The 20,171-nt window shown below is 42.0% G+C and overlaps 1 protein-coding gene across 1 annotated transcript in view; it reads left to right on the forward strand.

Moving 5' to 3' along the window:
- Positions 1-20,171, forward strand: part of Arhgef33 (Rho guanine nucleotide exchange factor (GEF) 33) — an 85,317-nt gene that overhangs the window by 45,643 nt on the left and 19,503 nt on the right. The window contains exons 7-10 of the mRNA XM_005391043.2: positions 376-435; positions 1,244-1,468; positions 6,831-6,960; positions 19,189-19,321. Of these exons, the coding sequence (XP_005391100.1) occupies positions 376-435; positions 1,244-1,468; positions 6,831-6,960; positions 19,189-19,321 (548 nt within the window). The remainder of the gene's footprint in view (positions 1-375; positions 436-1,243; positions 1,469-6,830; positions 6,961-19,188; positions 19,322-20,171) is intronic.

Below are 20,171 nucleotides of genomic sequence, written 5' to 3' on the forward strand. Positions count from 1 at the left end.
TCTTTCCCTCATCAGCAATTTTGTTACTTTCTTGTGGTTTGTGCAGGAAAGACAGGAAAATATTTTTACTTATTATCAATTTATTATTTCAGAATAATGAATTGGCAGCTTTATATATTTGATGTATTTTTCTTTTCCCTTCCCTTCCCTTCCCTTCCCTTCCCTTCCCTTCCTTTCCCTTCCCTTCCTTTCCCTTCCCTTCCCTTCCTTTCCCTTCCCCTGCCCTCCCGTGCCCGCTCTTCCTTCCTTCCTTCCTGTTCTCTGTTTCTCCCACAAAACTAAAAAATCGGGGTCTATCTTCAGACCTGGCTCCTAGCAGGACTTTAGCCTATGATACAGAACAGATGCCAAATGAAAGTTTTCCTTTCTCCGCAGCCCAAGAGTCCAGATCGGTTCACGTGGGAGACAGTAATGTGAAGGGAATGATGGGTCCTGGTAAGTGGCTCTTCTCTTCAAGTTCTTTTTTCTTCCAGCAATTCTGTTCTTTCTCTCTTCAACCTCCCCAGTTTCTGCTCCCTCAATCCCAAACCAGGCATGAAAGAACTCAGGCAAGATAGGGCCTTACTATGACTAAGATTCCAAGAGGCGTACTAGAATAGGTTAGTGGCGCACTTCATCCTAAGGAGAAAGAAAGGCTGGAGAAGTTTAAGACAAATCCAATATTTCTGGTTCTTTCTGGGTCACTTCAATTACTTGTGAATTAGCATTTGCTGAGGTCTCACAGGTGAATATTCTGTGATATAAATGTTCCACGGATCACACCCTTTTGGTTTGATTCAAAAGTTACTTAGTTGACACTTCAGCAATATTTTATACATTATTTCACCTTCCTCCTTCCTTTCCACTCCTTTTTCCACCTTACCATCCTGAGGGTGAAGGGGATGCACTGCAAAAGAAGACACTGTCTCCGGCCGTCCTCCTCCTCCTCTTTGTACTTCCTTCCTAGAGGGGCTGCAGGCATCGGTTGTACTCACCTGAAAGGAGGCAGGCTTGAGGAATCAGTACATACACTCTAAGTCAGCTCTGTTACATTATTAATTCATTTTTAAAAAACCTTTGGTTAGTAGAGACTATCTACAGGCAACCCCTCCTGATCCTGGAAACTTTAACTCCTTCCTTGATATATTTAGTCCCTGAGGAATGGTTGTACCCAAACAAGGGTTTAACTTGTTTGGGTACAACCAAGAGTTAGTAACAAACATTATGAAAAAGCATGATCTTGAATGCAGCTGTTATTTTTCAGGAGTGAACCCAACTACTCCAGAGGCAGATGAAAACCTCAAGTCTTGTATCTCAGCTGACATCCAGGCCAAGGGCCACCTTTCATCCGGCATGTGGAGGCAGCCCAAGGACGGCAAAGACTGGGGAGAGGAATACGTCACAAAGGACCACCCTGATAAACTGAAGGAAGCCGGCCAGGGGAGACACACTTCCTTGGAGAATGTTTTATGTGAAACCTCTTTGGCTGGTAAGTTCCACGGGGGAATTCAGGCTGAAATTTTAAAGAACAAGATAGACTACAGGTTGGAAAGTCAGAGCTAGGCTGGCGAGATAGACTCAGGGGACGTATGAGACCACTTGGCCTCTGGTTCTTTTTGCAAGTGAAGTAATAAAGCCCAAAGAGATGAAGGAACTCACCAGAGGTGATACCAGTTGGGGCCAGTATCATCTTGATTCTGGGCATCCATGACTTCTAGTAATGTAGTGCTCTGGGAAAAAAAAGGACATAGGTTCATGGAGAAGAAGAAAGAAAAGGTGTGAATTATTAATCAGAGATGTGGAATCTTCTATATATTATTTCCTTAATAATCTTGCATGGAAATATAAAACCCTGAATCGGGCCCTGACTTTCCTTCCTCACCCCTTCATCTTTTCCTTTCCTCCTTCCGCATACCCTTAATCATTCCCAAACACTTCCTGTGTGTCAGACAGCGTCGTTACCACCCAACTATTTGGGGAGGTAATTTTTTTTGGGGGGGGAGGTAATTTTTACAAATTAATTTTAATTGAATTATCAAATACTTGCAAAATTAAGTAGTATGGAAAGCTTTGTTAGGAAAAATGGCAGCTGCCGCTCCGAACCCATTTGACAATTTCTTTTGGTACTGGCTTCTGTGTTTGAAAAAAGATTTATGCTGCTATTTTGGAAACTATGTTTTGCTGAGGGTTAATTTACACAGAGTAAAATGCAGAGATTACATGTAAGCTTATTGACTTTTTACATAGGTGTATCCCCTGCAAATGCTACCCATACCAACATATTCAATATTTCTGTTACTCTAGAAAGTTCCCTCATACATTTTTCCAGCTAATATTTTCTCAAAGAACTATTACTGTGTAAAACTATTAGTTTTGTCTGTTTTTTTTGTTTGTTTGTTTGTTTGTTTGTTTGTCTTTTTGAGATAGGTCTCACTAGGCAGTTCAGGTTGGCCTTGAGCTCACTTTGTAGCCCAGGCTGATCTTGAACTCAGAATAATCCCCCTGCCTCAGCCTCCCTAGTGCTGGGATTATAGACGTGCACCACCATGCCCATGGTTTTGTCTGTTCTTAAGATTCATATAAATGAAATAATATAGTACCCACTCTTTTGTACCTGGCTTTTTTCTCTCAGCATGTTTTTTTGAAATTCATCCGTATTGTTACATGATTCAGTTGATTATTTAGTCCTGTTTATTAATCACATTGAATGAACTTAACACATTTTTTAAAAAATCCTTTCTCTGATGGTGGACATTTGAATTGTTTCCACTCTGAGCTGTTATGAACAAAACCACTGTGAATATTTTTGTACAAGATTTTTTTTAATGGATGTGCTCATTTATGTTGAGTATATCCCCAGGAAGGGAACTTTGGGTTAGGTGGGCAGGATTAGGTTTAACTTTAAAAGAAAATGTCAGGTCATTTTCTTAAGTGGTTGGATGATTTTGTACACCCCAGCAGTGGAGGACGCCTCCTGCTTCACCTCCTCCCCAGTCCTTGAAGCGAACAGTCTTTCTAATTTTAGCTGTTCTCATGGGTGTGCACTGATAGGAGAATGTGGATTTTTAATTTGCGCTTTCCTAATGACTGTTGACACTGAACATCTTTTCCTCACGTGCTTATTGGTTGTTCATAGATCTTCTTTTACCAAGTACCCATTCAAGTCCTTCGCCCAATTTTTCAGTTGGGCTATCTTTTTTCTATTTGTGGGATTTTAAAATACATTCTAGGTATGAGTTATCTGTCTGAGAATACTTTATTCTAGTCTGTGACTTGCCTTTTCACTTTCTTAACAGTCTTTTGATGAACAGAAGTTTTAAATTTTGATGACATCCAATCCATCAATGTAAAAACTTTTTAAAAATAGTTTATGACTTTTGTGTGCTTTCAAGAAAACTTTGCCTGTCCCAAAGTTACAAAAATATTCTCATATGTTTTCATCTGCAATTTTTATAATTTTACCTTTCACGTAAGACTACGACTTAGGGCATGGTAGTGCCCACTTGTTTGGGAGGCTGAGGCAGGAGGATCTCTGTGAGTTTGAGGCTGTGCTGTATAATGAGTTCAAGGCCAGCCCAAACTACGTGGCTAGACCCCATCTCAAAAAACAAAAAACTATGACTTAAATCAATTTTGATGTATGGTGGGAGGAAGAGGGTCAGGTTACTTTGTTCCCCAAGTTAACTATCCTGCTGCGTCAGCACTATTTACTGAAATTCCTGCTTTTCCCCCATTGAGTTGAACTGATCACAGTCAAGTGATCTAATACGAGCGAGTCGAATTCTAGACCATATTTTTATTTCAGTTTTCAGAAAATTGTCCTCTTGATGGCACTGAGTCTTCTATTTAAAGAACATGGTATTTATAATCACCCTATCTTTTCATAACTTTCATTCACATGGGTCTTCCTGCATTTTTGTCAGCAGTGTAACAGAAACTCTACCATTTCCTTCCTTTTTTCCTTTGACGCATCTGCCCTCAAGATCTCTGTCATCCCATTCCATGCTGGTCCCTCACACTGCTGTATCCTGGGGCTTCCCAACTTTCCTAGGAATTTCTCTCATATTTCTCCCATGTTAGATTCCTGCTTGGTTTGATTACATTTTTCTTTTTTCTTTTTCCTTTTTTTTTTGGTCTTTTTGAGACAGGGTCTCCCTATGCAGTTCAGGCTGACCTTGAGCTCACTTTGTAGCACAGGCTGGTCTTGAACTCAGAATGATCCTCCTGCCTCAGCCTCCCGAGTGCTAGGTTTACAGGCATGCACCACCACGCCTGGCCATTTTTTCGTTTTGAGAGTCCTTGGTACCTCAGTTTACTCCTTATTTTGATAGAATGCATTGTCCCATCATGTCCACATACTGTGCTGTTAATGTAACTTAGTGAAAAACCTTTTCTCCCCTCATGATTTTGGAACAATTTTTCCATTGTCCTCTAGCTTCTCTTGCTATTGGAAGGTCCCATACAGTTCTGATCCTCTGTCCTTTGTACGCTCCCCAACTTTTCTGTCTGGTAGCTTGGCGTCTTCCTGTTGTCCTGGGTGTGCTCACATTTCAAGGGCTGTGGTGCACCCGACACTCATGTGGATTCTCTTTCATTCACTACGCAGAGCCAGATAGGTCCTTTCCTCTGGGAATAGATGTCATGCAGTGCTTTCTCCTGTTAATTTGGTCATGTCCTCTCATCCGTTTTCCTCCTTTTGCCCGGAACTTCTACTAATTTGATGTTAGATCTCTTGTGTTGATTTTCTCAACTGCCATGTTTTTATTTCATTATATCTCTTCTTGTTCGTTTGTTTGTTTGTTTGGAGGGGAGGTTGCATTTCTTTGGTTTTACATTCTACCCTTTTAAATTTTACTATATTTTTAAAATGTCAGGGATTTGCTCTTTGAAATTACCCTTACCTTTAAAAAATAGCATCTTGTAATTATAATCACAATGGCTAGAATATTTTTCTCATGTGTCTCTGAGACATGAGATTAAAATCGAACCTTTTGAAGGGCTCGCTTGCATCCTGCATTGTGTCTGTTTCCTCTCCCCGCTCCATAAATGTCTCCGGTGCTGCCGGGGATGTGGGGGGAGACCTATCACACTGTAGGTGGGAGTGCAAACTCGCAGAGCCCTTTTGGAAATCAATATGGAGATTTATTAAAAAACTGAGAATGGAAATTCTATTTGATCCAGCTATACTTCTCCCAGTATCTTTCCAAAGACCATAAATCGTGATACTGCCGTGATGCTTGCATACTCGTGAAGATGGCAATGAAATTCATAGTAATTAAATTTAAATCACGTAAGCAGCCGGGGTGCCCATCAGCAGATGAATCAATAAAGAAAATGTTATATATGCATATATATATGTAATTCAGCCATAAAGAAGGATAAATTTGAGTCACATAGGAAAATGGATGGATCTTGAGACCATACTAATAAGTGAAATAATTCCATCACAAGTAGGTTAAATAGTACATGGTTTCTCTAGCATAAGAGACCAAAACTATGAATAACATAGGATCAAAAAAAAAGAACCATAAAACAGGGAGGTAGATTCTGCAGACATGGGAAGGGGTTAGGGGGAGAAAGTAGAAGGAGGGGCAGCAGGCAGAGGAAAAGCGATCGAGAGACTGTACATATACATGTGGGAACTGAACACCAAGCTCAGTGTAATCACTGTGTATCACAAACATGTACTGACAATAAAACATAAATAAAAATATGTATATTTTCTCCTCTCTTCTATAGTATAAACTTATTCAAATACCTGAGTATCCTTAACTAATTTATGTCTAAAAGAGAGAGCTAGAAAAACTTCTGGAAATTTTGTATTATCCAGGCTTGTCCATAAGGGGACTTCATTATAGATAGGCCAAAGCAGGTAACAAATCACCTTTTGCAGGTGAGCTCTTCATGTCAGTGTCCGAGGGTTTGGGCAGCTTCACTGATTTTTATTTTTTTGCAGTACTAGGGATTGGACCTAGGGCCTTTGAATTAAACTACCTCCCCAGCCCTTTGAGATTTATTTTTAAATTTTGACACAGGGGGCCGGGGATATAGCTCAGTGGCACAGCACCTACCTGGCAAGTGCAAGGTCCTGAGTTTGATTCCTGGTACCAAAAAACAACAACAACAACAAAAGTTTTGAGACAGGGTCTTGCTATATTGCTAAGTTTCCAGGCTGAACTCAAACTTGTGATCCTCCTGCCTCAGCTTCCCAGAATGCTGGGACTACAGGCATGTGCTACCACAGCTGGCCAATAGTTCAGTGGATTGAGTGGAAGACCCTCCAGTCTCCTGGCCTGGAGTGTTAATCTGGCATTATGGGCCAAGCAATGGGAGGGGCGTCAAGGGATGGCTTGCTGCTCAGGGACGTCAAGGGATGCTTACTGGCCTTCCCTGCACCCTCTTTTCATGTTAGCATCTCACGTGGCCCTTTCATATGTCTGGAGTCCTAGCCCAGATCCCTGAGATAGTGTTTCTCTGGGTTTACTTTTTCCATTTCCTATGGGCTAGAAGTAAGAGTGGCTTGTAGGTAGGGATCTGGACATTCAGTGGCACCTTATGTAGATTTTCACCTGTCTCATCTATTTCCAGCATTACCCTGTTTTCACTTCTGTGCCTGCCAGCTCTAATCTTTCAGCCTTTCTGCTACTTTTCAGTGCATCCCTCTCTGCAGACAGGAACAAAAAGATTTTTGCATCCTTTGCTCTGTTCAATGAATTGTCGTACATCCCTTCTGTTTGCCAACGTCTAAAAACTTGCTGATTTTGTTTCCAATATGTTTTTATTGTTCGCTATCATTGCTTGACATTTGGGGAAGGAGTGGTTAACAAAAATTTCTTCGTTTGTTTTCAAAGCTAAAAGACAGACTGTGGCTTTAGAACTGCTCGAATCTGAAAGAAAATATGTCATTAACATCTCTCTGATCCTGAAGATAAAGGCCACCTTCCAGGGGTCAGATGGAAAGAGGAACTCCAAAGAGAGAAGGTATCCATGTATTCATTGCCTTTGTTTTTCAGATTGATTAGGATTTAAGGTAAGTTGCTTACTGTTTCCACTTTGGGAATTCTGGGGCCTTTAAAGAGTTTCAGACATGTTCCAAGTTTGTCTTTAAAAAGAGAAGAGGCAATATTGGCAGGCAACGCTTGGCAAGTCTCAAACTTAGATTCTCAGCAGGTAAGAAAATGAGCACCGTCTCCCGGGCCTTCAGGGTCTCTGACGTGTCTGTAAAGACCTGGGGGTTGCTCTCTGTTGCCATTTGCACGTCTCCATGAGTCACAGGTCTCAGAGAGGCACAAGAAAGTTGATATGGTGGAGGTGTGCAGCACTATATAATCATTAGATAAAAGATAGGGGGATATAACACTTGTTATAGGTGACCTCGCAGTGCCCAGTGATGTGTACGAGTGTGTGTGTGTGTGTGTGTGTGTGTGTGTGTGTGTGGTATGTTTAGGTATGTGTACCTGTGTTGTAGGGCAATGCTTTCAAAAGGTAAGCGACATATTGTAACATCTTTCTTGTCCTAACGTCACAACACTCCCATTTCCACCTGCTCATATTCTTTAGATTTCCTCTTCTCTCTCTCTTGGGAGAAAGTAGGAAGGAGAAAAGTAAGACTTGATGGAAAAGATAACGTAATAAAGATTTAGTAATCCAGAATAACCAAGGGAAAGGCCAACCCAAGCAAATGGGAAGCCTAGATTAGAGAATAATATAACTCCCAACCAGCCTCAAGTTGAAGAATGTTCCTCAAAATTGAAGAATGAATTCTAGGGAACAATGGAGGTTAAAAATAGGACAAAGTTTATTGAGAGAGATTGGTCCTGAGAGACAAGGGGGGACCCAAAAGTGGGTTGCCAACCAGTCCACTTCTCAAAGGAAATTTTATAGAACAAAATCCCAAGGTGGGTACTACATGGGTCAAAACTATGAGCAACCAATAAGATTGCAAATACAGCTGCTTAGGTAATATTGATCCAATGGGTAAGCGGGTTACATAGTAAGTGTATGTGGAAAAAAACCAAAGATTTTCTTTAGGAAGGAATAGATCAGTGGGTCTTGGTCACTCACTAGGATGACTAATGTCTATCTAGATCTGATTGGATTCAGGGACAGCAATTATCTTATCCCCTGGAGAGGCATGCAGGGCTGGTCATTCCATCTTTGTCTTGAGGCCTGGCCTTCAACAGATACCCTTCCAGCTACAGTTGCAATATGTTCTCATCTCCTGCACTGACTCTCTCGGGGCCTAGCCCTGTCCAACTGCCCATAATATTCCTGCCTAACTTAGCCGCCTATAATATTCCTCCTCTGAAGAGGAACGCCTGCTGGGAGGGCGTGAGGGTTGATGACCGTTCTAGCTACTTCTGGTGGAAGGGGGTTGTTGTTGTGATCAGCAGTCAGAGATACTCTCCAGAGGGTCTATCTAAAGGCCTTCAATAGATTCCAAGCATTCTCATCTTGCATAAGCATATAGCTTTAAGTCTGGAAGAGATAAGGCCAAAGAAACTGTTAAGTATGCATGGGCCAAATAATAAGATCAATAAGACTATTGTGAATCCAGCCAATAAATGTTCCCACCAGGAACAGCTTCCCACAAAGAGGGAAAGGAGAAGGTCGAGGGAACTTCAAAATCCAATGTGACGTTGACCTGTTATTTATTATCCTGAACAGCCATCAAGATGTTAGCCTAAGGATCAGGAATGTACACACAACATTAAACTTTTGCAATTATACCCTTGTGCTGCTGTTAGAATGTCTGATTCGTGACTCAGATTCCCTACAGCTGCTGAGCAGGTCCTCCATCCTCTGTAAGCACCCCCAAAGCCATGCCCTGCCTTTTACCCACACATACATTGAAATGGTGTCCTGCTGGTAGGCTCGGTGCTGGGGCATCTACAAGCACATGTTGAAGCTCCTGGAATACAGTTTGGGAATCAGGTTCCCAGGTTAAAATATGGATATCTGTGTTTTGTGCTTCCTTTATAAACTGATAGAGGGGTCCCATGATCACACCATACCTGCTATCCAAAGGTGACAAAAGCCTGTAATTCTTAGGAATCTCCTTAGGTGTTTCAGACTCTCGGGCTGATGCAAAGAAAGTATTGGTTTAATTTTCTCTTCCCCCAGCCTTCCAGTTCCCTTAGATATAAAACACCCAAGTATTTTACCTTAAGATTAAAAAGTAGTGCCTTAGACCTAGAGACCTCTCAGCAGAGCATGCATGCCTTGGCTAGAGAGGGCTTCTGAGGGCGCGCATAATGGTATATCATCAACATATTGCAGGACTGTAACTTGGAAAAATTCAAAACATCCCAAGTCATGGGAAAGCACTTGCCCAAAAAGATGAAGACTATTTCTGAGCCCTTGAGGAAGCACAGTCCAAGTCAGTTGAGAGGTCTGGTCAAGAAGATTTTCAAAGGCAGAAACAAACTGGGGACCTGTATGTAAAGGAATACAAAAGAGGGCATCTTTTAAATCTAACAGTGAAAAACAACTGGCATCTTCTGGGATCTGAGAAAGGAGAGTGTACAGGTTAGGTACCACCAAGTGGATTACCACTTGTACCTCATTGACCAATGTCAAGTCCTGTACCAATCTCCTTCTCTGTTGGGCTTTTGAACTCCCAAGACTGAAGTATACAGGTGTAAGAAAACCTCGTGTCCTTAAGTTGTCTATTACAGGCAATAGCCCTTTTTAAACTTCAGGCCTTAGAGAGTATTGTCTCTGGTGGGAAAATGTAGTGGGATCTTTAAGATGTATTTGTACCAGAGTAACTCTTATTGCTCTTCCTATTTCACCTGCCCATACTTTCAGTGTACCTGACCTGGGTCATGTATATTACAGTATTCAAGTAAGATAAGATATCTTCCCCCAGGAGGGGAACTAGACTTCCAGGCATAATAAAAAGGGAATGGGAGAAGAGCAAGCCATCCCAGTTACAGCCTAGGGGTTGTGAGAAATAGCAAGTTACCACCTCCCCCCCCAACAGTGACTCCTGTCACTGAGGTGTGACGGCTGGAAGGAAGGCCAGGGTTGAAAAGGAGGACCAAGAGAAACATGCCAGTGTCCAGCAATAGGCTGGTTTCTTTTCTCTCTGTAGTCATGATTACCTGGAGAAGGAGAAGACGGTCTGGCCAGAGGGAGAGGTAGCATGCCCCAGGGCCCTTCAGTCTTGCTGGAACAGCTGGTAGGATGGGTCTGATCCCTGGTACCTCCATCTCAAGGGGCACTCCAACTTCCAGTGGTCACCTTTGCAATCAGGGCATAAGTTGGGGAGCCTCTTGTTGTGACAGTTTTTATCACAGTCCCTCCTAAGCTGGCCTGGCTTTTTGCAGTGGTAGCAAGCAAGTTCAGTCATGGAGCTCTTCTTGGAGCCTCAGGAATCAGACTTAGAGTCTATTCCTTTTAAGGCTGCAATCAAGACTGCCGCTTTCTCTTGGTCTCTTTGTTTTCTCCCCTTGGCCTCCTCCTGGTCTTGATCACAGAATACCAAGGAGGCAATTTTCACTAAGGTATCAAGTGAGCCATCTGGAGCAAAAGCCATCTCTTTTCCTGATATCTGAAGCTGACTGGGTAATAAACTTGTCTTTAAGAATAATCGGTCCTTCTACCAAATCAGGAGCCAGGAGTGTATGTTTCATCACTGCCTCTTGTAAAGGATCTAAGAAGGTGGAGGGTTTCTCACCTTTCTCTTGATGAAGAGTTGATAATTTAATATAATTGAAGGGCTCAGTTCTTATCCTTCTTAGCCCTTTAATAATACATGTCTTGATGGGCATGGTGGCACATGCCTATAATCCCAGCACTCGGGAGGCTGAGACAGGAGGATCACCACAACTTTGAGGCCAGCCTGGGCTACATAGTAAGTTTAAGGCTAACCTGAACTATGTAGCAAGACCCTGTCTCAAAAAAATAAAAACAAAACAAAACAAAACAAACCCGAAAACAAAACCCAAAAACCAAACCAAACCAAAAAAATACATGTCTGAAAATATTTCCACTTCCAATCCCCCTGTGGTTGGCAGGCTGGTAGGGATCTTGTGTAGAGACTCCTTGGGCTCCAGTAGGAACTAGCCATTGCCTTGGCTGCCTGTCTTCCTGTCTTCTAAAATTAACAATATGAAGCCAGGTGTGGTGGCACACACTGTAATCCCAGCACTTGGGAGGCTGAAACAGGAGGATCTTACAAGTTCAGGAACAGCCTGGGCCACACAGTGAGTTCAAGGCCAGCCTGAACTGCAGAGTGAGGCCCCGTCTCAAAAAGACAAAAATTAAAAATTAAAAAATTAAAAAATAAAATTAACAATATGATATTCCTCTCCAAATACTAGCACCTGATAATGCTGCTTGTCTCTCACTAGAAGTCAGTGTTTAAGAGTAACATTACATCTTTCCAGTGTAGTTCATAGGTCAGAGTTAGTCCCCTGAAGACCTCAGTGTACTTATCAGCATCTTTTGAAAACTTTCTCAGATCTTGTTTGGTCTCTTTGAGGTCACTGAGAGAAAAGGACACATGGACTCAGGCAGGGCTAAATTCTGCACTCACCTCCTGTAGGGAATACTGTCCCTGAGGAGCCCAAACAGAATCAGATAAGGACGGGTATAGCCCAGTGGAAGCTTCAGTTAGGGTTGGCTTGGAAGCCTCACCCACAGAGTCAGGAGGACAGGGGAGGGAGCTTAGGCGCAGTAACAGTGCCCCTAAGATAAGGCTTTGGTTAAGGTTGCCTTGGAAACCTTGTCCTTAGAATCCAAAGGGCCTGGGATAGTGGATGCAGCCTATTGTGCCTTAAGGGCCGAAGGGGGCTGGTTTTGCTGTGGCTCACATTTACATCTTGAACACAAGTAAGGATTATCTCTTAATACAAAGAAAATCTGAACATAAGGTAATTCTGACCGTTTCCCCTCTCTCTGACAGTACAATTCTAGTTGTGAAATAGTATCATAGTCAGTACTTCCCCTGCATTCCATTTTGTCTCTAGCGGGTAAGCAGGCCACTCTCGGGTGCAGAAAAACATTAAACAGCTCTTTCTCAATATGTGAGGGTTGAACAATTTTCAGTGCTTAAGAATACATTCTGAAGGAGTAAGAGAATTCAACAGTGAGTTTCCCCAAAGAAGGGGAAAATAGGCATCCCTTTCAATAGCTACTATGTTTCAATATCCTTTCAAGGTGCTGAACAAAGTTACCTGCTCCAGAGCAAGTGGCTGCTGTCTGAGTGATCAGAAGACAGGTTGGTCAGACCAGTCACCCTACTGACGAGCACCCCCACCTTCTCTGGAAACACCCTCCTAACTCCAGCTTGTGTTTCCAAAACCAGAAGCTACAATTGATTCCAGCTATCACAGTCAGGTTTAAAGAAGGAAGTGTTACTAGCGAAATTAAACCAATAATCAAGAAACCTGAACAATTGCTATTGCTTTGAATGAGAATGAAGGGGAGGAAAAATCAAAGGGAAAACTGGAATTGGTTGGAGCATGTCTTAGCCTGCAAAAGAGAGAGCCTCCAGAGATAGCTAGATGCAAGAAATGGTCAGAAAAATCCTGTCCCAGGCCCTAGGGCAAAGATGTCCCCAAGACATTTGTGCTGGCTTTCAGCTTTCGAATCACCTAGGCAATCTTCCTTAGCACCAAGGCTAAGTTTTACTCAAAATCCACGCTAAAATTTCTATGTCTCTATATCTGTGACACACTTGTGAAACTCACAGGTTAAAACCTGTATTCATCCGTCAGCAACCACAACTCACACATGAGTGAAAGTACTTCCCTCCCCTACACACGTACATGATGAGAACCAGACCTAGAAGGGGAGAGATAGAGCCAGGAGGTTGGGGTTCTCCCCAAAACTGAATGTGTTTTGATCCATTAAATATTGTGTTTTAGGAAATAGCTCCTTCTGGTCTCACCTAGAAGTCGGTTCTTTCTGTGGGGTCTTGGGTTTGTTGTCCCCTGCCAAACCTTATTGTCTAGACTGCTGAGAGAGGAGATTGCTTTCGTATATGTTCTCCCGGATGGGCAAAATCCCTAGGTCTCATCTGACCCAGAGACGGGGTATGTGTTCCTCATCTAAGATGACTTCCCTCTCTTTGGCATTAGCAGGCGCTCATTTTCTATGGGCTCAACTTCAAAGTTCTTGGTTGTTGGGTAGGAGGGAAAGGTTGAGACAGTTCAGGGTTCCTCCCCGTCTCTAAGCTTTAGCAGAAATATACTCCAAAACCGAAAAGTACAGTGACAGGCAAAGGTCAGAAATGAGGCCAGAAAAGGAAATCTTTTCTTCTGACACTCATGGTGAGTCATTGAGACAATCTGCCCATGAGTTGTCACCCTCAGCCTGGAAAGGTGAGAGTGGGGAATGTCAAAAGCTCAGATCAGACAGACCTGAAAGGAAACTGAGGCAGAACAGGCTGAATATTCCCCTCTAGAGTACAGAGGGAGGTCAGGCCAGACTGCCCACTGAAACCTGTATTCCAAGTCTTAAGAGCAGTTCTGGCATGTTGCCTTTTAACTGGCAGTTGGAGTCTCATGATTTATCAATAGGCATGTATATTTTCCACTTATAAACTAGATTTCATAAAGAGACCCATTTTACAGCATTTCATGAATTCACATTTTGGTTAGTATAAAAACCCACTGGGGAATGCTCTAACATTACTTTTCCCTAGTGCTGCTGTCCAAGAAAGACAACAAACCACAAAAGTCAAAACAAGTCAAACACTGCAAAAATGATCCCTGGAAGACTTGTTGAAGGGAGGAAAGAGGATTGGGGAAAAGAGAGAAATCAAAATATATCATATACAGGTACAAATTCCCTACAAGGAATATGATTGTTATGTATATCTAAAATGTACCAATAAATTTAATTTAAAAAATAAGTTGAACATGTCACACAAGGAGCGCCAATAAATCCAGCAGCTAGTAAGTCCAAATGCAGCACACACAGACCAGGAATACAGACCTGGTGTACAAAAGTAAAATGTCTTATTAAAGAAACATTATAATCATCCCATGTTCTCAGATTTATCACTTTAACAAAAAGCTGCACAAAAAAGACAAGGAATAAAAATTCAAGGCGTAAGAATTGACAAGGATGACAATTTCTGGTTATCTAAACAAGTCACAGAAGCAAACTCTCACCTCCTTCCAATGATCTTGCTGGGGCCTCCAAATGATATACGGGGGATACATGTAACACCCAAACAGCTAGATGTCAGATACACTGAGTTCATGTTCCCCAAAATCGAAGAATGAATTCTAATGAACTAGAGAGGTTAAGAGTAGGAACAAGTTTATTAAGTGAGGGCTCCTGAGAGACAGAAGAGGAACCAAAAGTGGATTCAGACCCCACTTCACAGAGGAAGTTTCATAGAGCAAAATCACAAGGTGGGTACTACATGGGTCAAAACTATGATCAACCAATAAGATTACAAGTATAGCTGCTTAGGTAATATGGATCCAATGGGGAAGCAGGTCACATAGCAAGTGTACATGGAAAGAACAAGGACATTTTTAGGAAGAGATGGATCAAGGGGTCTTGGTCACCCACCAGGGTGATTGATGTCTGCTAGACTTCATTGGATCAGGTGATAACAACTATAGTATAATCTTCAATTCATTGCTTATTCCTTGTGGAGGCATGCAGGCCTGGTCATGCCATCTTTATCTTGAAGCCTGGACTTCAACAGAACTGCCTCCAGCCACAGTTGTAATGAGTTCTCATCCTCTGCACTGACTCCTTTGAGGGCCTAGCCCTCTCTGACTGCCAATAATATCTCTACATAGCTTAGCTATCTATACTAATTTCTATCATATTCTACTATAATATAATAGCTATTATATCATGTATAACTATAATGTAATAGTGAGGCACCTTGACTCACAGGAATCTGTGAAGTTTCTCAGACAGCAAAGAAGCATGAATTGGTCTCTTTCTACGTCAAAACTCAAGATCTTTTTTTTGGTACTGGGAATCGAACTCAGGACCTTCAGCTTGCCAGGCAGGCACTCGTGCGACTGAGCTAAATCTCCAGCCCAAAACTCAGATCTTTTGAACAGCCCATAAATTCTTATTTCAGATCTCAGTTGACTTGTTGAATAAGATACTAAATGTTAGTAGTTCTAGGTGTAGTCAAATTCCTTTCATTTGCTGTCACCTCCTACTGTTTTTTTTTTTTTTTTTTGGTTTTTCTCTGGTACCAGGAACCGAACTCACGACCTTGCGCTTGCCAGGCAGGCGCTTTTGCCGCTGAGCTAAATCCCCAGCCCCCTCCTACTGTTTTGCTGTTCCATTATGACCTACCACTGAGAAAGGAGTGGATCTCTCTCCCAGATTAAAAGAAATTAAAAAGCCGGGTGTGGTGGCGCATGCCTGTAATCCCAGCACTCGGGAGGTTAGGCAGGAGGATTGTTGTAAGTTCAAGACCAGCCTGGGCTGTATAAAGTGAGCTCAAGGCCAGCCTGAGCTGCATGGGAGACCCTGTCTCAAAAAGAAAAAAAAAAAAAAAAAAACCAGAAAGAAATTAAAGCAATGATATAATCCTCAATGAAAGTAAAATCTTTTTATCATATCCATGATAATCATTTTCATGTTAATTATTTGCCAAACTCACTTTTTCATTTCATAGACCAAGCAGAGCCCAGCTTCTGCTTAATGCTCTTAGTTCTAAAAAAGGAACACTCTTGTTCTGAGCATGGTAGTGTTACCACTTTCTACCCTAGAGTTAGGTTTTCATTATCTTTCATTCATCAAATTTATTCTTTTTTTCCAAGCTTCCCTGAAATCTCTGTGTGCTTTAAATAGACCTTTTGACACTGCTCTTTATCCAAAGATGAAAACAAATTTATTAATGTGTATTACCTCTCCCATCACAAACTGCAAGACTTCCACACTCTGTGCCCATGACAGCTACAACTTGACACTCAAGCCAAATATTGCCACATGTTCTCGAACTTATAGAACTTTAACTTTTCCCTGGGAGAACAAATAAAATTCTCAAGAACCTCCTGAGCCTATTTCAAGTCTGCTCTGTCCCAGGCTGGATGGGTTGGAAGTTGCAGGGCGCATGTGGCCAGCTGCAAACCTGGGCAGAATTTGTGAGCTACGGTTCATTGTTGAAAGATCACAGGCATTGGAGCACTGGGCTTGTTTTGGATCTGACTCACATAGACAGAGCCATAACCCTAAGATCAAGCAGTCCTGTTTATCTTCTTGTGGGGAGGATTGCTATTTAGCCTGATGAGCCAAACTCCCCCGACATATCCACCAGGAACGCAATAAGCTCAGAGCCACAGATCACCACTAGATGGCGCATGTTTAATCACCCGTGCCCATCTGATATGATTGTAACCTGTTGGAAGTCTAAGTTATTTTGCTCTAATACTGGAGTAACACGAGTGAATATAATAATTTGAAACTATAACTAGATTTTCCTTGATTGCTTTTACTTTGTTTCCATCACTATTTAAACACTACTTTGTTGAGAGTTGAAATCACCTTGAAGGGTCTAGAAAGAACACACTACTCATACTGCCGTGATTTTACTCCTGGTAAGGAATAGAAAAAAAGCTTAGTATTTAGTACTTTTGCCTTCATGTAGAAGTTGCTACTGGGAGTCAGGCCTGGCAAAGTAGTGAAATAGATTAAATATGTCTATAGTTTTTGCTGCTTTGTCCCTTTGCTGTTTATCTCCTGGCTCAAGACTATATTTATCTCCTAGCTCAAGATAAATGCTATCCTTGTTAAATTATTTAAAAAAATGTGTTCAATATTTGGTATAGAACCTCTATAGGTTATTGCTTGTCTTGGTTACTTTTCTCTCATTGCTGGGACAAAGTACTTGATGCTCAAAATTAAGAAGGAAAGGTTTATTTTGCTTACAGTTTGTGGAGGTTTCAGTCCATACTTGGCAGGTTACAAGGCAGAATGGCACATGGCAGAGAGCTACGGCTCATGGCAGCAGAACACAGCAAAAGCAACAAGCACTAAAAGGGAGGAATGGCCCCAAGCAGCCTCTTCCTCTCCCTTACATATGCAAACTATCCACCCCAGGGCGGGTGGAGCTCTCACACCCATAATCAATCAAACTCTAAAAGCCTGCCCCATCACCGCATGAGGCTTTGGGGGGACACACAGACACAAACCATAGCATTGCTCTTTGAACATTAGCCTTCTCTGACTTCACTCTAAAATCTCATTACCCCAGTGGACAGTCCACGAGGATGTTGGTGTTGGTTCTCCAACTCTGCAAGCACATTGGTCATGGTGTGACAGAAGGAAGCTTTCTAGAAAGAAAAAGAAAGAAGGCAGATAATCCAAGATACATCACTTAATTTATATGGACAATTTATCACAACAGTAGATCTCACCAATGAGATCCCTGCTGTCATTGAGATCACACCACAAATATCACCCAGAATTATTTATAGTCTCTGGGTGGGGAGAAACCTTTGCACTAGATCTTTTGCTGATGTAATGTTTTGTTCCTTCAGTACAATCATCTATACTGGTTTTGTCCCAGCCCATGGGTCTTCTATTCACCCCTCCAAATTTCCCCCTGGTCTAGACAGGGGTTACTTAGCTCTTCCAAGCTCATAACTCTACCTGTAAGAGTTATATATCTTCAAACCCATAACAGTCTGTAAGAGCTCACATCAAGTGTTCTTTCCTCTTGTGTTCAGGACCCGCTAGCTTTCCGTATGTGGAGACTTACCGAACAGGAGGTAGGGGATAAGAATGAAATGCAGGAGTGAAAGGCTTCCCCGCACCCTGTCGTGGTGTTCCTGCATCTTCTCTGAGCTACAGGTGGAAGGAGGTCTTTGTTTTGCTTGGAAATGGGTTGAAAAAATACTCCCTCAATCTTATTTCCTCTCTCCCTTTCCAGCAAAGGCTTGCTATTGTCTACTTGACTCTCACTAAACTCTAGGGAAATATTTAAGTAAGTTCAACTCGCCGCTCTCATTTTTATCTTAGTTAAGTTTGTTGTGTTGAAAAGCACATAGGAGCCTATTTCCCATGTCCCTCTGTCCCGAAGTTAGAGTTCAGGCCAGTGGTGGTGAACCTATGGCACGCAGGCTGCAGTGGGATGTTTGTATCATGGGAAGTTCGAAAAGGTTCGCCATCGCTGGCTGAGATCCTCATTCCTGTGGGCCCCTGGTCACCCCCTCTTGTCCGTCCAGGCTCCCTCTCCTTCCCCCTATGGTTTTCTTGCCCATTCTCTTCTCCTTCCTACCCTTCTCTGGCTTCTCTCTTTCTCCCTTCATTTCCTCTGGAAAAAATAATGAGTCACATTAAGAAGTAGAAGGGAGTCATGAATGCATTTGAAAATGTACCAATAAAGTTTAACACACACACAAAGAAGAGAAGATGTAGAAGAGAGGGCTTTCAGGGTGGGAAGGGGGTTCTGTGAAACTCCAGGGAGTAGCAAGCCAGACTTGATGTCTAGCCTCCCAAGGAAAGACTCTGTCTTACCTAGTATGCCTCTTGGAAACTGCAAGCAAGGGGAAAGGAACCCTCTCGTTTGTCCCCAATTCCTTCAGCGACTAGTTGTCCACTGTGAATGATTTTTCCTGCTTATGTGGCAATCTCCTAGTCACTGATTAAGAATAACCAACTACCACTGTAAATGCTATCATCTACCCTACAAACTAGAATAACATGCACATTCAATTGGTTAAAACATTGAAAAATATTTCCCTGAGAATTCTACTGAGTGTAACGTTAGGTGAGGGTGTCACAGGTTAGCTTTAAAGTGGTCAGTCAAGTAATGTACTCTATTTGGTTAATGCACATTTGTATAGGGGCTATCGGGAAAGCAGTCTTTTTATGATCTGAGGGTATTTGTTGTGAGGTCTAGAGTCACTCTTAAAAAAAATTCCTAAGTGCAAGTCATGCATACTTGGAGGCCGAGGCAGGAAGATCACAAGTTGGAGCTCAGTCTGGGCAACTTGGTGAGGCCTTGTCTCAAAATAAAATAAATAAAATAGGAAAAGGGATGAGGGTGTAGCTCAGCGGTAGACCACTGGCCTGGCATGTGTTTGCACCCCAGTACTGCAAAGAAGAGAGAAAGAAAGATAGAAAGACAAATAAGAAGGAAAAAAAGGATCCTAAGTTCAGACCTGTGATTCAGGAGTATTGTTGAATGACTGCAAAAGTGGAGCCTGCTGCTTCTCTCCTGGTAAGGCCTGCCCGGTTTGTGTGATTCTTTCTCTGTTCTATTTCAAGCCTCTTCCCCGGCTCTTTACGCTACCTTGTCCAGCAGCACCTGGATTTGCTTCACGCCCTGCAGGAAAGGGTCCTGAAATGGCCACGCCAAGGAGTCCTTGGAGACTTATTTCTTAAATTAACAAATGATGAAGTAAGGTGTTTTTTCTCCTTCTATAAACTCTAATTTTATGCATCCGTGTGTCACTTATCTGTTTCTCTTAATGAAGAGTCTAGAATCAGTGAATTTCAGAGCTAGAGCCGCTGATATCTAGGCTAGCCTGCTTGTTCTGCAGTTGCAGATGCAAGACATTTAAAGGCTTTGCTGAAATACCAAGCCTTCTAGGTAGTTAGATATTTGTGAAAAGGACCCTGTTAAATCTTCCGACTTTGGGTTCACAACTTTATACTGTACAGTAGTACAGTATCGCCTCCACTGAGCATGCATGTGTATAAATATGTGTGTTCATATGTGTATATACACACACACACACTCATGCACACCTATCTATATTGGTGTACATATAGGGTGTATAAATGTGTATGTATTTTCATATGTAATTTTCATTCCTTAGAGATTTTGAAAAAATTTGATAGGTGGCTATTTGTCTTTTGTTTTCACTTTTTTGGAGAAAGGGTGCTAGGTTTTGAAATCTCTATAATGTTCTACAAAGAAAATACGATCGGGGCCAGAAGTTGCAAATTCAAATGTCTATGGGGCCAGCTAGTGACACAAGTGAGTGAAAGGAGCAGAGTGTGACGCAGTGTAGACTGGTGGGGATTGTGCTGAAGAGGAACAGACATCATTTCTCTACAAGGAACAGCTACTCAGCATTATCAACTACTATTTAGGAAAAAAAGAATGAGAATTTTGTATCTAATTTCTTTATTTTTAAAATATTTTGGCCAGGGATATAGCTCAGTGGCACAAGCACCTGCCGGGCAAGCACAAGGTCCTAAATTCGATTCCCAGTACCAATAAATAAATAAATAAATAAATAAAT

This window comes from Chinchilla lanigera, unplaced genomic scaffold (assembly GCF_000276665.1).
Source record: "Chinchilla lanigera isolate Chin_1 unplaced genomic scaffold, ChiLan1.0 scaffold00040, whole genome shotgun sequence".
NCBI lineage: Eukaryota > Metazoa > Chordata > Mammalia > Rodentia > Chinchillidae > Chinchilla > Chinchilla lanigera.